Source organism: Cyphomyrmex costatus, unplaced genomic scaffold (assembly GCF_001594065.2).
Source record: "Cyphomyrmex costatus isolate MS0001 unplaced genomic scaffold, Ccosl1.0 scaffold449, whole genome shotgun sequence".
Taxonomy (NCBI): domain Eukaryota; kingdom Metazoa; phylum Arthropoda; class Insecta; order Hymenoptera; family Formicidae; genus Cyphomyrmex; species Cyphomyrmex costatus.
In genome coordinates, this window is record NW_017278737.1 from 130,407 (window position 1) to 147,700 (window position 17,294).

General features: G+C 29.2%; 1 protein-coding gene across 1 annotated transcript in view; it reads left to right on the forward strand.

Annotated features, from left to right (window-relative positions):
* The window catches only part of kl-3 (dynein heavy chain 8, axonemal kl-3), a 28,292-nt gene continuing 10,998 nt past the window's right edge, over positions 1-17,294 (forward strand). Inside the window, exons 1-42 of the mRNA XM_018544512.1 lie at positions 1-129; positions 487-709; positions 845-996; positions 1,455-1,653; positions 1,926-2,089; positions 2,155-2,331; positions 2,412-2,633; positions 3,176-3,277; positions 3,379-3,525; positions 3,731-3,888; positions 4,438-4,622; positions 5,488-5,892; positions 6,058-6,217; positions 6,326-6,534; positions 6,743-6,864; positions 7,024-7,204; positions 7,612-7,949; positions 8,128-8,291; positions 8,443-8,697; positions 8,810-9,050; positions 9,193-9,392; positions 9,472-9,643; positions 9,711-9,856; positions 9,937-10,075; positions 10,244-10,474; positions 10,558-10,727; positions 10,855-11,075; positions 11,177-11,462; positions 11,923-12,061; positions 12,221-12,441; positions 12,526-12,709; positions 12,937-13,077; positions 13,161-13,508; positions 13,597-13,786; positions 14,112-14,257; positions 14,356-14,554; positions 14,678-14,796; positions 15,038-15,374; positions 15,451-15,721; positions 15,801-16,001; positions 16,083-16,267; positions 16,915-17,219. Of these exons, the coding sequence (XP_018400014.1) occupies positions 1-129; positions 487-709; positions 845-996; positions 1,455-1,653; positions 1,926-2,089; positions 2,155-2,331; positions 2,412-2,633; positions 3,176-3,277; positions 3,379-3,525; positions 3,731-3,888; positions 4,438-4,622; positions 5,488-5,892; positions 6,058-6,217; positions 6,326-6,534; positions 6,743-6,864; positions 7,024-7,204; positions 7,612-7,949; positions 8,128-8,291; positions 8,443-8,697; positions 8,810-9,050; positions 9,193-9,392; positions 9,472-9,643; positions 9,711-9,856; positions 9,937-10,075; positions 10,244-10,474; positions 10,558-10,727; positions 10,855-11,075; positions 11,177-11,462; positions 11,923-12,061; positions 12,221-12,441; positions 12,526-12,709; positions 12,937-13,077; positions 13,161-13,508; positions 13,597-13,786; positions 14,112-14,257; positions 14,356-14,554; positions 14,678-14,796; positions 15,038-15,374; positions 15,451-15,721; positions 15,801-16,001; positions 16,083-16,267; positions 16,915-17,219 (8,484 nt within the window). The remainder of the gene's footprint in view (positions 130-486; positions 710-844; positions 997-1,454; positions 1,654-1,925; positions 2,090-2,154; positions 2,332-2,411; positions 2,634-3,175; positions 3,278-3,378; positions 3,526-3,730; positions 3,889-4,437; positions 4,623-5,487; positions 5,893-6,057; positions 6,218-6,325; positions 6,535-6,742; positions 6,865-7,023; positions 7,205-7,611; positions 7,950-8,127; positions 8,292-8,442; positions 8,698-8,809; positions 9,051-9,192; positions 9,393-9,471; positions 9,644-9,710; positions 9,857-9,936; positions 10,076-10,243; positions 10,475-10,557; positions 10,728-10,854; positions 11,076-11,176; positions 11,463-11,922; positions 12,062-12,220; positions 12,442-12,525; positions 12,710-12,936; positions 13,078-13,160; positions 13,509-13,596; positions 13,787-14,111; positions 14,258-14,355; positions 14,555-14,677; positions 14,797-15,037; positions 15,375-15,450; positions 15,722-15,800; positions 16,002-16,082; positions 16,268-16,914; positions 17,220-17,294) is intronic.

A 17,294-nucleotide genomic window follows, 5' to 3' on the forward strand; every position in this document is an offset into this window, starting at 1 on the left:
ATGGCAAACGCGTATCCCACATCGCGAGATTACACCAAACCGGCTATTGACCAACGAATCGCTGAATTAGTGAAGAGGAGGATTGGTACACGGGAAGATTTACCCACGGAGAGTACAAAAGAGCGACTTGTAAATACCTTTGCGAATCTATAATACTTTTGCAGACAATTCTGATATATAATATATCTCATTTGGAACATTATTACTTTTCACAAGAGAATTTTAATGTAATCGAATAAAAAGAAATAATTAGAAACATCTCAAAATTATTTTTGCTACTTCAAGAGTTTACTTCAGAATTTACAAAAAAGCATTAACTTATTTAAAAAATAAAAAAATTAAGAGAATAGAAGATATTTACATAAATATAATATTTACATAATTATAATATTTAAATAAAAATAATCTGTACTTTTTGTGATAATGTTATATAATTAAAAATAATTTGTTCAAGTGGGTCTTTGTGTTTTTCAAATTTCTTTTTAGATAAAATTCAAGGAAATTCGCAATGCCAGGCAAGGATTACTAAAAATTACTCATCGACATATTTTGGAGACTGTAGCATACATTTTGAACACAGATCCCGAGGTTTTGGAAGAAGGAATTCTCGACAAAGACGAATATGTGAATGTATTTAGCAATTTCTTCGCAGAAGGTGGAAAACAAGCTATTGTTATATATCTTCAACCTATGAGTCCTCCGACATTTGGTATAACTATGGATATTTTCCTGCTCTTTTTTTTGCTACGCGCAATTTTAATATAATCTTAACGATGGCGATTACGTCAACAATACATTTTCATACTACATCGTAATACTATACGTAGAATTTACATAATCTCAGAATCTGGGCGATGGACGCCGCAACTTAGTAAAGAACAGCAAGTTATACGCTGTTGCATAACAGATGGTACTACTGAAGAATTCTCAGGCAAATGCGTTATAGTTTATCGATTAAAGTCAAATATGGAATTTGGAATCAAACAGTTATTCGATGTAAGTAAAAATTAATACAAAGCATTTCCTCATAGCAAAAGAATAACACATTTGCATCATAATAGACTCGCAATTGTCAAATCATAAATTCTGATGTCACTACCAGTTATAAAAAATTAACAACGATGTTACATTATTATCTTGATCTGTATTTTTCATAATAGTGTAACAATGAAGCTTTTTATCACAATTATATAATGATATATCATAGCATTATCACAAATGTGATGAAACAAACATTTGCATTATGACTTTTTATTGTGATTTACTGTAAATCATTTTGAGTTTATATCATACTTTCTGGAATACATACTCAGAACATTACAAAAATTTTAATTTATTTTTGCAATATTATAAAATATATTTAGTTTTAAAGTTTATAAAAAGTTTATATATATTTTCTTTGTTCTTTTTTTTCCAAACTTTTTCTATTGCTTTTGGCTTTATGTTTCACGTAGGAAACATATTATGCATATGCAGAGGTGGATCCTACATCGCAAAGTGCGCTGGCAGGAATATCTGATTTAATTTCACGTTTGCATGCACGAACGTTAACTGTTAATACGCAATGGGGAGAATTGTCGAAGAGCGAAGCTGGAGAAAAGATAAAGGATGATTTTATAGGCGATTTTAAAGATTTCTGCGAATTTCTTAGTAGTAAATAACTTTATGACCTGTATTATTCTAGGACTATTACTTATGACAATTTCGAAGATTCGAAACTTCGAAAAAATTCGTATCTTCGAAGTTAACCGAGCTTTCGAAGTATGAAGTGCTTTGAAGCATCTTAAACTTAGAAGATTCGAAAAATTTGAATTTTTTTAAAGCTCCAAATCTTCAAAATTATCAAAAGTAATAGCCTCCCTAATTTATACTAATTATCATATAAATCCTTCTCTGATAAAAAATATTTTATTTTTTTCTCATAGTGACAAAGATAGATTTAAAAAATGTTATATCCTTTCAAATTAATTGGGATTTGTACCAGAAATGTTTGGCGCTACCGGAAAATTTTAGGGAGAGCATTCGTAAACCGGACGTTATTGTAGCAGTGGAAGCTGATGTCCGAATATGGATGAAGTTGATGGAACGGGTACAACTTTTATCAATTACATATCCCTTAATAAAATTTCACGATTTTACAAAGCGATTTTCTAGGCTATTGTTGAAAGTCAACAATTGCGCAGAGAAACCGAAACTGTAGGACCAAATGCAGAACTTGCGTATTGGCGGCGACTGTTTAATCAGTTTTATTCGATAATGAATCACATAAAGTCTAATTATACACAAGTATTTATACAATTGCTGATGGAAGCAAAATCAAAACTTATAAAGGTATAATTTATATCAAATTATTATTTATAATATGCATTGAATTGAATATTGATGTATTTTGTATATATATATATATATAGAAATGGAAAGAATTAGAGGATCATGTCACAATGGTGCATATTTTATCTCAAGATAACGTAAAGTATCTGTACGGCTTAGAAAAATTTACACAACCGTTGTACAGATTAGATCCAACAAAAATAGGAGATTATTTACCCGCGCTTATGTATGCTATAAGGATGATTTACGCTACATCGCGATTTTTCAATACTAGGAGGATGGTAACCGCTGTATATGTAAAGGTACGTTTTAATGTAAAAATAAAAATATAAATATTAATAATATAAAAAACTAGTTTAAAAAATTGTTATATTTATTAAAATATAGAATTATCAGGACTGTTACTTTTGACAACTTAAAAAATTCGGAATTTTAAAAGAATTTTAATCTTCGATGTTAAAGAACTTTTATAAAGTTTAAAGTTCCTTCGAAGCTTCGAAAAAGCTTCATATATTTATGAATAAAAAAAATGAAATATATATTTATAATATATATTCATAGATATATTTGCATATCTTTTTAAGAAAATGTATTTATTACTATTAGTATTATTAGTAAATTAATACTATATAATTTTGATTCTTCGAAGTTTGAAGATTAAAATATTAAAGTTTCGATGTTTTGAATCTCTGATCTTCGAAGATTTTAATACCAAAGCTACTAATCTTTGAAGTTTTAAAGTTCGAATATTGGAATTTTTGAAGCAAATCACCAACCTTAATAATTATTATGTTCTTGTATGAGTTATTTAGTTTTGACATCACTTTCCCTAATTTTTATTTAGATAACAAATCAAATGATACTAGCATGTAAAGCATACTTAACGGAGAATGGAAAATTAAGCATTTGGAATGAATCAAAATGTACTATGATATCCAAAATAAAGGTAAAGATAAGACAAAGACAAATAAGAGAGATGTTTTCTCTTATCACATACTATTATTGCCTTTTACAAATTAAACCTTAGCATCAGCGATTATTTCACAGGATTGTATTAAGCTCTGTGAGACATATCATAACTGTTACGATGATATGTGTAAGAAAGTCGAAGAATCTCCAGATGAGAAGCCCTTCGAGGTATCTGAAATGTATGTTTTTGGAAAATTTGCCACTTTTAAGACTAGAATAATAAAAGTAAGTAATAATTAATGCAAAAATAAGTCACAACATCTTAAGAATTATATTATTATTTTATTCGCAATATATATTATATATAATATAGATCATGGATATCCTTGAAGCAGCACGGATGTATTCTATTCTGCATAGTTCAACTATAGAAGGAATTAATATGTACGCACAAAAGTATACGGATCATTTTAAGAAGATTTCTTCGCAGATATATGATCCTTTAGATCACAGAAAACCGTATTTTGATACTGATTATGATGAATTCAAAAAAAGCGTAGCGGAAATTGACCTAGAACTACGAACGTTTCTTTATAACTGCATTTCTCTCACACCAAATATAACGCAGAGTTTATATTTAATAGCTAGGTAGTATAAATTTCTTAACCAGTTTTTTTTAAATAACTGTGTAAGAATATATTATATGGACTAGTTTTTTTCACTTCACTCCCTGTACTAGTTTGCATTTAGTTCTCTTTCTTCCTTTTTTTTTTATCAAGTCGGCATTCATCAGTTTTTATTTCAAAATATCTTATATATCTATACAAGACTGTCTTAAGATACTAGTGCAGTTCTGTGATTAGTTTATAACATTTTAAGAATGTACTTAATAAGAAATGGATTTAAATATAAATATCAGCTATAATTTTTTTTCTTACTCAAGTCCCAATTACATACCTACAGTTGTTTCTTTTTATGTTTCGAAAAAATGTGAATGAGCACACAAATGAAAATTTTAATAAAATATCTAAAAATTTAGTTAGATGCAGATATGCAAATAATTTTGTAGGACTATCAAAATTATTTTCAAATTTGTATCTAGAGCTAAATTTTTAGATACTTCAGCAAAATCGTTCTTTTGCACTATAGTTAATAGAAAAAGAACAGATGTTTAATTTATTTTACATTGTTTCACAGGTTTCAAAAATTGAATCTCAAGCAATTGAGAATTGATAGAAAGTGCATAGAACTTGTTTCAATGTTTGAACAAGAAATCGAAGATATTCGCGATAGCTATAATGAAAATAGATCCGATCCCCCTGTACCAAGGAATATTCCACCAGTAGCTGGTCGAATCCTATGGATCCGGCAGTTATATAAACGCATTGAAGTTCCTATGAATATGTTCAGATCACACCACAGAGTGATTATGCATGATTCCATGCAGAAGTGCATTAAGATATATAATACACTCGTCGGTGTGTTTATTCATTACGAATTAATATATTACAAAGCGTGGTACGATTCGGTTAACATTGTAAGTATTATAATTATTATTTAAATTGATTTTTATATAGTATTTTCTAAACATTTTAATTTTTGGAATTAAATAAGTATATTTTTTCGTACATGTAAAATAAAATAGATTTAACAATCTAGTATTTTTTTAAAAGAATTTTTTTTACAAAATTTAAAATGTGTGACGTAAATATAAAAAATAAAAACGTTCAATTTGTAGATTTTTTTTTAGGAAAAAGAATTTTTCGGAAATTTCACAGAAATGGTGCATGCATGTACATTGTATCCTAAAATGATTAGTTTAAAGATATAGTTTTCAATTACACTAGGTTCGCCTAGCGTTATCATCCCCTATGCTTGTGCGTCATCCAAAGACAAATAAGTACTGTTTAAATTTCGATTCTTACATTTACGAAATAATACGAGAATCCGAACATATGTCTAAGTTTGGATTGGAAGTGCCAGATTTTATACAAATGTTAATCTTTTGCAAAGACAAGATATTTTCATCATATGAAAGAGTAAAGAAATTGCTTAAGAAAAACGATGCTCTTAGGTATACAAATTTTACTTAACAATTAACAATTACCAATTAAAATTTTTGTGCATGTATGTATTTATGTGTTTATTGTATTTATGTGTGCAGAAAATCTATCCCAATTTTATTTTTAAATCTAATGAAAATTGCACTCGTCAATCTTGAGATTGCTTTTCAACCGTGTGTATCGGTAATTACATGGTCTTCATTAAAAATTTCTAACGCGTGCTCTAAAATAGAAGAAGAGATAAAAAATGCACAGATATTCATTAAGGAAGTGGCAGACATGAAAGAAGCGAGAGTGACTGAAGTACTAGAATCCATTGCAGAAACGATGTTATTAAAATTAGATGAATATCCGAAAAGTTCAGAACAACTTTTAACCGATAATATAGCTTTTATAGATAAAATAGCAATTGATTTGGAAATAAAATCTTCAGCGGCAGAAAAAGCTGTTATCATGATTATTAACAAATTTATAGATCTCATAATTGATCCTACTGTGCAAGACGTTAAATACAATTGGATGGATCCCGAAAAAATACATAAACAAGTCGGATCCGAAACTAGATTAATACAGGGACCATTCGAACCGGGTATTTTATTCTTTAAAGAGTACTCACATAATTTTATTTTATTAATCTTTTAAATTTATATTATATTAACTTTATTAACTAGTAATTCTTTGAACATGGCCGGAGACACTACCGCGTCTCCTGATGTTATTTTGTTATGATTAATAAGTGACTTGTTCAATACAGGCTTTGGTCACATTGAAAGAACAAACAAAGTTAAAATAAATCAAGTGCACAATGATTGTATGGAACTTTTTGCGTATTACAATAATAAATTAATAGAAGCTTTAGTAAAGTCTACTAAAAATTCTTTAGATTTATTAAAGAAGAAAGCAACCATTATGAGGTATTTAATTTAATATGTGTATTTAACATATTTGTATTTTATCTGTATATTGTATTTCTCATATAAGTTATTTTATTTCAATAAATTAATATATAAATTATGCTTTAGCGTATTAGTTAAAGATGTTGCAATAGAACAAGAAATTCCAATCATGATGACATATTTCGTTTTACAAATACCAAATATCATAATTATTCCATCAATAGAAGAGTTGCAAAATCATTTTGGTAAAATTATAACAAATATTATAGAAACACACAAGAAAGTGTTTGCATGGGGACAACGATATTCTACAAATGCACGAGTTACACTGCTTGGTAAACAGTAGGCTATAATATTATAAAATACTCGAATTGATAACGACAAATACATGTAATAAAATTTACATATTTCGTCATTATTTTATTATTAAATAATTTTTCAGATTACTGTCTTTATTACTATTATATTGTATTATCATAAGATAGGAGATGTATTAAATTTTTTATTTATTAAAATTATTTATTATTTGCTTGTGTTATCCAGACAAAGATTTGCCTAATACTTATTTTCAAAACGTGTCCGAGCACAAAGACATAATCCGCAGTTCAATGAGTCTGCAAGGTTTAATATTAATGTTGAGAGATGATGTCTCCAAAGTTGGCAACGTATATAATATATATTATTTCATATATACATATGTTCATATATACATACGTGTAAATTATTATATTTAATTTAATTTTGTTTGTACAGCATTGTCATACTTATGTTGTAATTTATATTAATGTTTTTTTATTAATCATAATCATTTATTTTTATGGTAGTCATATTTGCGATATTCCTATATATGGGCAGAAAATAGAAATGACATTATACAAGCGTTTATTGATACCAAACCTCTTATACAAGAAATCAAAGAGAAGTTTATAGAATATGAAGACTTAATGACAGAAATAAAAAACTTACCTGACCAGCATGTACTTGGTCCTCTTCAAATTAATACAGGTACGCAAAAATAATTTTATGATTGAGGCATACCATGGCAACACGTAAGTACTAAAATTATAAAAACGCGTTTTAATGCATGAATCAGTTGTAAAAATATTGCATTTTGTCACATATATTAATTTGGCGTAAAAATTTGAATTTATGCGTTGAAATTTTAAAAGTTTTAACATGATTTTTAACATAATTTTTAAATGATTTAATTAAACAGTTTTGCGGAGACTGATTATTCATTTAAAAAATGAAAAAAAATAGCACTTAATATTTGCTTTAACACCTCAATTACTATTTTTAACAAACATTTTATATTTGATTTATTATATTATAGCATAATAGTAATTATATTACTTAATTTAGATGAAAGAAAGTTTTGTTTTGAAAATTATTTAAATTCCTTTGTTTTATAGATAAATTAAAATTAGCGTTTCTCGTCGAAGCAAATGCATGGAAAAAATCATTGGGCGTCATGTTATCAAATAATTTCAAGAAAAAATTACAAACAATAACAGATTATATTTTTGAAAAGAATAAAGTTCTATCGAGGCATATTAAGGATTTAGAAGATGTTAGAGTCGCAATGAAATGTTTGGCAGAAATACGAGATGATTTCGTATCAATAGACATTGAACTAATCCTGATTGAAGAGACTTATACATTAATGGGAAAATTTAATATCGATATATTAAAAGAAGATCAAGATGTAGTAGATGGATTGAGATATAATTTTAATAACATGCTCAATATGGTATTAATTTGTTTTTATAATTTAATTCTGTTTAATATTTATTGATATATTTCAATAATTATTTTTTTAAAGAATTTCTGCTCAACATATATAGTATAGATATATATTAATAATAATCATATTTCAAAGCAATCTCTTTCATTTTTCTCCGCGATAAGTAATGTCTATATTTTTGTAGGCGAAACAAGTTCAAGCGGTTATATGTGAAATGCAAGAGCCATTGAAAAAGGAACTTATTGATGGAGTTGCAGTTCTTAAAAAGAAGGTAGCTCAATTTGACGTTGATTTTGAAATCAATGGCCCAATGGTTGAAGGAATACCCGCAAAAGAAGCCAGTGAACGGTATAATGTTTCATCTAGTATCTCGTATTTTCTGCAAAATTGTGTATACTGATTAAAAATGTTTAATTTCAGTAAAACTTATATTTTTAAATTTATATAAAACAATATATATATTAATAATAATATAATTTTTCTGTTCTCTTGTTTCAAGAGTTATCCTATTTCAAGTGCGTTTTGAAGAACTGTGGGAACGTTATGAGACTTACAGCAGTGGCGAAAGCTTATTTGGCATAGAAATAACAGAATATCCAGCTCTACAACAGAGAAAAAAAGAAATCTATTTATTGCAGAAGTTATATTCATTGTATTTGCAAGTTATGCGCACTATCGATAGCTATTATGATATTCCATGGTTTGAAATTGATATTGAGTCAATTATAACTGAATTGGCCGACTTCCAAAATAAGTAAGTCTGATTGATTTATATACGTTTAATCAGATTTAATTATATGAAAATGTTTTAATATGATATTATTAAATTCTTATAAAATAATACTGTGCTGTATATATCATTTTAGATGTCGAAAGTTACCTAAAGCTATGAGAAAATGGCCCGCGTATATCGATCTAAAAAAGAAAATTGACGATTTTAATGAAATGTGTCCATTGTTAGAGATGATGGCTAATAAAGCCATGAAAGATAGGCACTGGGAAAAACTATCTAAACGTTGTCAATATTTTTTTGACGTGGAATCTGAAACGTTTACGTTAGCAAATGTTATGCAGGCATCTTTGTTGAAATATAAAGATGATGTAGAGGTATGTTTAATTAGATTGCAAAATTATAAGTTTTCAATTAGTAAGTACTTAACATATATATATTTTTTATAAAGTATAAAAATGTATTATAATACACATTACAATATAATACAAAATTTATACTAAAAATTATATGTTATAGGACATATGTATTAGCGCAGTTAAGGAACAAGATATCGAATTTAAATTGAAGCAGGTAATTGCTGATTGGGCTATTATAAATCTGCAATTTTCTCACTTCAAGCAAAGAGGCGAACTACTGCTGAAAGGTATCGAAACGGCTGAAATAATAGCGTTACTGGAAGACAGTTTAATGATCATAAGCTCTTTGCTGGCAAATCGGTATAGTAGATACAACTTTAAATCGAAAATTATTATGCTCTTTATAGTACATACTACATTCATGTTCAACATTATACAGTTACAATGTACCGTTTAAGAAAGAGATTCAGTTGTGGCAGACCAAGCTTAGCAATACATCGGAAATATTGGCGAAATGGTTAACTGTACAGAATCTGTGGGCTTATCTGGAAGCAGTATTTATTGGCGGCGACATATCGAAGCAATTGCCTACTGAAGCAAAACGCTTTAACGTACTATTAAAAATACTCGCGATGGTATTATCAATAAAATAATATAACATGTATTTTTATGTTTTAGATGATCGATAAGGCTTGGGTTAAACTTATGCTTCGCGCTCATGAAAAATTAAATGCAGTGGAAACGTGTACTGAAGATGAAACAATGAGTCAGTTTTTACCTCATTTACTGGAACAGTTAGAATCGTGCCAGAAATCTCTTAGCGGGTATGCATATTATTGAAATAAAATGAAATAACTGTTTGCACAGATTGTCAAGTTTAATCAGAAAAATTCTATTAATACAGCTATTTGGAAACCAAGCGAGTTATTTTCCCAAGATTCTGCTTCATATCAGATCCTACTTTGTTGGAAATTCTTGGACAAGCAGCGGATTGTCATACGATTCAAAATTATCTTGATGGCTTTTTTGATAATATAGCAAAAGTAATGAGATATTATGTATTAGTAAGATAAAATTATTACAGAATATAACGATTTTGTCACGTTACAGAGATAATTATTATTGTTTCTATGTTAAGTCTTATATATTAAGAGAGAAGAGTTTCTATCTTATATTTTTTTAATATTTATGAACTTATCTTCTATATGTAGCTAAAGTTTTCCGAAAAGGAATATGATAAAATTGTAGCAATGTATTCACGAGAAGGCGAACAAATAACACTGGAAAAAGAAGTCGGGTGTACAGGAGGCGTGGAGAACTGGTTAAACGTTCTGTTAACAGTCCATCAGCAATCTGTTGGTGCTGTGATTTCACTAGGGCTGCAATCACTTCGTACACCTGAATTCGACATCTTGTTATTGATAGAGAATTCTGTTTTGCAAGTAAGATGATGTGCATATACGAAACTCGTATATTCAACAAACGGAAATTGTACATCAATTCTAGATATATTCATTTATCACAGGTGGGCCTATTAGCATTACAAGTTTTATGGACACGAGATTCCGAAATAGCAATCACTACAGCCAAACGTGATAGAACGATAATGAAAAGGACCAATCAATGGTTTTTAGATTTGTTAAATAGTCTCATAGAAGTAACCGTTAAGGATCTTACAAAGTATGCTAGAATAAAATACGAATGTTTAATAACCATACACGTGCATCAAAGGTATTTTATTTGAATATTTACTTTGTAATTATTAATTACTGGATGAAGAATATGAAAAATATAATAAATTGCATTTATAATTTTTTTTCAGAGATATATTTGATGAGTTATGTCGCCTCAGAATTCGAAGTACATATGATTTTGAGTGGTTGAAACAATGTCGGTTCTATTACGATACTGATACAGAGGACGTTCCGATTAAAATAACCGACGTGGATTTTGTTTATCAAAATGAATTTTTAGGCTGCACAGATCGACTTGCAATTACACCGCTCACAGATAGATGTTACATAACACTGGCACAGGCCGTGGGTATGATGCTTGTACTAAAAGGAAAATAGCGTGTAAAATAGAATTTACACTATTTTTACGTCATGTCACTTACTTCCATCTCTTACAAATATTTTTTCTAGGAATGAATTTTGGCGGAGCTCCCGCAGGTCCTGCTGGCACGGGTAAAACAGAAACGACGAAAGATATGGGGAAAGCACTAGGAAAATACGTTGTTGTTTTTAATTGTTCCGATCAAATGGATTTCCGAGGTTTAGGTAGAATATTTAAAGGACTAGCGCAATCCGGTAGCTGGGGATGCTTTGATGAATTTAATCGAATTGATTTACCGGTGTTATCCGTCGCTGCACAGCAAATAGCAATTGTCTTCAATGCACGAAAAGAGCGAAAGACAATTTTTTTGTTCAGGTATAAAAAATTAATAATTATTTATTATATAAAATTTTTTGTTTTAATTTTAGGAATTTAAAATAAAAAATGTCTTTGTAAACTAAAGTGTTATTCTTTTTTAATTTCTTATAGTTTTATTAATTACATAATTTTTAACAACTAACTTATTAAATAGCCTTTATATATATTTTTATAGTAAATAAAATCACTTTAGCAAATTAATATGCGCTCTTTATTTGCAGTAACGAAAGAATGTATAAAAAAAATCAATTATACGAATTTAATAATTATTTATTATATAAAATTAAGTTTTAGTTTTAAATTTAAAAGTTGATAATTTCAGTAAATAAAGTTTTATAATTTTTTCAATTTTTTTTACTATTTATACAATTTTTAACAAATATTAAAATTTATTAAATAGCTTCCAATTCTAAATTTTATTATCTTTAGCAAACTGATATGTACGCTATATTTGTAGTGACGGCGAAACATATAAACTCAATTATGAATTCGGAATATTTATTACAATGAATCCCGGGTATGCTGGTCGACAAGAACTACCGGAAAATTTAAAAATACAATTTAGAAGTGTGGCAATGATGGTTCCTGACAGACAAGTACGTGAAAATATTATTATTCTGTTTTTAAAATGTAAAGTGCCTGTATGTACCTATATGAACCTGTAAAAAATTGGATTTATAAAATTTTCTTTATTATAAAATTTAATTAAACATACATGAATTTTAATATATATAAATTTAATTCCCCTTGCTTAGATCATAATGCGAGTAAAACTCGCAGCGTGTGGTTTTAAAGAGAATGTGATATTAGCGCGAAAATTTTTCATATTGTACAAATTGTGCGAGGAACAGCTCAGCAAGCAGGTACATTACGATTTTGGATTAAGGAACATCTTGTCGTGCTTGCGCACACTTGGCGCTCAGAAACGCGCGCATCCTACCGATTCCGAGGAAACTACGCTTATGAGAGTACTACGGTAAATGTTGTATTTTTTATTGTTAGAAAAAATTACTGGAATACAGAAAGGAAAGATAATCTAAATGTGCATTAATTTTCTTAGCGATATGAATTTATCAAAATTAGTAGACGAAGACGAATCTCTTTTTATGTCACTTATTGAAGATATGTTCCCGGATATAAAGTTAACAACCCAAACGTATAAAGAATTACAAAAAGCAATAGCTAACGCCACTGTCGCTCTTGGAATAATGAATCACAGTGAATGGAATTTGAAAACTGTTCAGGTACTTATTTTTAATATGTTTACATTTACTTATATCTCTTCTTTTATTTCATCCTTTTTGTTTGCTTTTATTTGAAAATTTTCTAACCAAATATCTGTTATTTTTTTAAACAAAATTGTTTTACGCAAATAATTCAAAAAATTTCTTTTTAATGGCTTAAATAGAACAAAAAAATATGAGTTATATAATTATTGAGAAAAAAATAAGAATGATGTGATGATTTGCAGTTATATGAGACGTCGCTCGTTCGCCATGGTTTGATGGTTCTTGGACCAACAGGATCTGGTAAAACACGATGCATGTGGGCACTAATGAGGGCTTTGACAGAGATGGGTATACCACATAAGGAAATTAGGATGAATCCAAAAGTCAGTATCTATTAACGAATAATAGTTCTTTATTATATTAAACATATCGATAGAAATAATTCTTTTCGAAAAAATATAAATAGGCGATAACTGCATCTCAAATGTTTGGAAAACTCGATGTTGCGACGAATGATTGGACAGACGGTATATTTTCTATTATATGGCGAAGATCCACACAAACGAAGAAAACGGAAAATTTGTGGATAGTATTAGACGGTCCTGTTGACGCAGTATGGATTGAAAATTTAAATTCTGTTCTGGATGACAATAAAACGTTAACATTGGCGAATGGCGATCGCATTATAATGGCATCAAATACTAAATTAGTGTTCGAACCTGACAATGTGGATAATGCGTCCCCGGCGACTATATCACGTATGGGAATGGTATTTGTTAGTGCCTCTGTGCTAAAATGGAATTCAATTTTAGAGGTAATATGGATCTGGGATTTTGTAATAATGATATATTTCCTCTGCAGCAGTCGCGCACGATTGTAATGTTACAATACTTTTAATATAGGGTTGGCTTAGAAAATGTTCCAACAACGAGGCTCGAGTGCTACGAGTGTTATTTCATAAATTATACGGAGATGCTCACATATTCATTCAAACAAAGCTTCAAACTAAAATGATGCTTTTGGAAGCAGTTTACATACGGCAGTGTATTGACTTATTGGAAGGTTTAAATGTTGGGAATTCCGACCCAACTAGTAAATACGAGAATTTCTCTTTTACATTCAAATATTTATTCACTCAATATGGCTATGTAATATTAACGTCAAATAGCAAGCACTTTGTTAGAACATATTTGTTTTTATCGCTTTATATTTGCGTATATCCTTTTTAAAATTCTTATAATATTTATTAATCGTATCTTTTCTATTTTTTTATATATTGTTAGAAAATAATTTGTATTTGCAAAATTTTCAATAATTTTTACATAACAGAATAAATTAAATAATTTTGCTTTATAATTATAGATTTTCTTAAAGTACTTACCAAATATTGTATCTATCTCTAAATTATAATTTTTAGAGATATTACCTGAGCAACATATCGAGAAACTTTTTCTATTCTCTCTTATGTGGAGTTTGGGTGCAATGTTAGAATTAGACGGACGATTTGCATTACAGGAATATCTTGTGAATCATGAATCAAATTGTAACTGGCCGAAGTATACAGTTCGTATATGATTTGACGTTATTTAATTAGTTAAAAAGTACAATGTATATATACACCATTATTAATATTTTTTACCTTACAAATATTTAAATTATAGGAAGATGAAACTATTTTTGAGTATCTAGTATCAGACGATGGAAAATGGATACATTGGAATAAAAGAGTACCAGAATTTGAATATCCTTCAGATCATATCTTAGAATATTATACCATTCTTGTTCCTAACGTTGATAATACTAGGACATTATATTTAATTGATATTATAGCAAAGCAGGGAAAGGCAGTACTTTTAATAGGTAGGCGAACGCGTAGCACAATTTCAATAATCAGCTTTGTTTAGTCAATGTTTAATAAATTAAATATATAATGTTATTTTTTTTTTAACATTAATTACATAATATAAATTAATTATGTAATAGGAGAAGCTGGAACCGCAAAAAGCGTAATGATAAAAAGTTACATGTCTAAGCACGATCCAGAATACCATTTAAATAAGTTTTTCAATTTTTCTTCAGCATCCACGCCCAACATGGTTCAGGTAATTAGTTTGTTCTTTTCAGCTGAACTTCTTGCACTATTCATCTTTCCTCTTTTTTTCTCTATGTTAAGGAGAAAAGAAGAAAAAATGGACGGTGTAAGTTAAAAAGAATAGCCTTATATAGCAGCATTATATAATGAGAAGTATTGTAAATAAATCTATTATATAAACTTTTAATTGCAATGATATGACTATGTTATGAATTATTTTATCGCGTAAATTTATCTATCGCTTTCTTCAGCGTGTATTCGAGAGTTACGTTGAAAAGCGAGTGGGTAGCACTTATGGGCCACCCGGTGGACGCAAAATGACCATCTTTATTGATGATATAAATATGCCGGCTATAAACGAATGGGGCGATCAAATTACAAACGAGATCGTACGTCAGTTAATGGAGTACAAAGGGTTCTACTCCCTGGATAAACCAGGCGACTTTTGCACTATACAAGATATTATGTTACTTGCTGCGATGCATCATCCGGGTGGAGGACGAAATGATATTCCATCGCGATTGAAACGACAGTTCAATATTTTTAATTGCACATTACCGTCCAATAAGTCCATGGATACAATTTTCGGTATGTGCAACAATTACTCATTTAGTAAAACACGCGCGCAAAATATAGTTTATACAATATAAATTAAAAATTACAGGTGTTATTGGTCAAGGTTACTTTTGCATTACAAGATTTTCTGAAACCATCGTTAACTTCTTGCCGAAGCTTATACCATTGACTCGAATATTGTGGCAGCAAACTAAAGCGAAAATGTTACCAACTCCAGCTAAATTCCATTACATTTTTAACTTACGTGATCTCTCTCGTATTTGGGAGGGAATACTGAGAATAGAGAGAGCCGAATGTGAATCTATTACAACACTGCTGAAATTATGGGAACATGAATGCATGCGTGTAATAGCAGATCGGTTCGTTGTTAAAAAAAATTATAAAACAAATATATTTTTACATACTAATTTGCTTAAATGTGTAATAAATCATTCTTAGCTTCATTACTGCTACTGATAAAGAATGGTTTCAAAATACGTTGCGGCGAACCGTCGAGAAGATGTTAGGTCCAGATTTTCAATATTATTCCCCAGTTGAGACATATTTCGTTGACTTTTTGCGCGAACCACCAGAACCGACAGGCGAAGAGCCAGAAGATTTTGTATTAGAAGCACCAAAGATTTATGAGAAGATACCGAGGTACATCAAGTCGAACTTTTTTATCCGATGCGATGGATCTAAAATCTGATAGACACATATATATTTTTATGTCACTCGTAGTTACGATATTGTTATCGCGAAAGTTCAACAAAATGTGGAGCAATTTAACGAATATATACGCGGTATGCGTCTTGATCTGGTATTCTTCCATGACGCGTTGGTGCATTTGATACGAATATCACGAATACTTGGAGTTCCCAGGGGCAATGCGTTGTTGGTCGGTATAGGAGGATCCGGAAAACAGAGCCTAACGCGACTAGCATCCTTTATTGCAGGATTTAACTTCTTTCAAATAACATTATCCAGGCGAGTATTAAAACTGTATGTACACATGTGTTATATAAATAAATAAATTGAGAAATGTTATAGCTAATAAATGATTTTGAGAGATAAAATCACTTTTTCTATGCAAAGTATATTATATCTGAAAAACTATTCAAAATATCAACAAATAATTTATACCAAAGTTTCATAATAAGATTATTTCTATTTATGTCGATCATATTTTTAAAAAGTATAAATTTTGAAAAATTTTTTTTTAATATTTTATATTTTTACGCAGATAAATAGAAGTAATTTTATTATAAAAATTTTTGTTAGTATAAAACATTTGTAAATTTTTATTTGTAAAATCAGAGAATTTGACATTTCTCAAATTCCTTGTAAAGCATTTAAATGTTTTAGCGTAATCTGGAATTGCCAAATACGGAACATTGTAAAAAATAATTACAAAATTTAATTTAACTTTTAATTTTTTTTTTGCTATGCGTTGAAACCTTTATTTTGTGCAGTTTTGCGGAAATATCATGTAAATGTTTTCGGTTGTACTAGATGTGCTTGAAGTTGAAGAAATAATATGTGTATAATTATATTTTCAGAATTTATAATGTAGCCAGCTTGATGGATGATTTGCGAAAATTGTATCGAACCGCTGGTATTGACAGCAAAGGTCTCACTTTTATTTTCACCGACAACGAAGTAAAAGATGAAGCATTTTTAGAATATATAAACAATATATTAAGCGTTGGCGAAGTGGCCAATCTTTTTCCAAAGGATGAGTTAGATGAAATTTTGACAACTATCACGCCGCTAATGAAAAAGGCTGATCCCCGACGACCTCCTACGCAAGATAATCTTTACGATTATTTTATATCGAAAGCGAGAAACAATTTGCATGTAGTCTTATGCTTTTCACCAGTGAGCTTTGTTATTGTTAAAGACATTTGTATTTATTCTTTTTATTCTTCTACTGAGTCAAGTATATGTATAGTA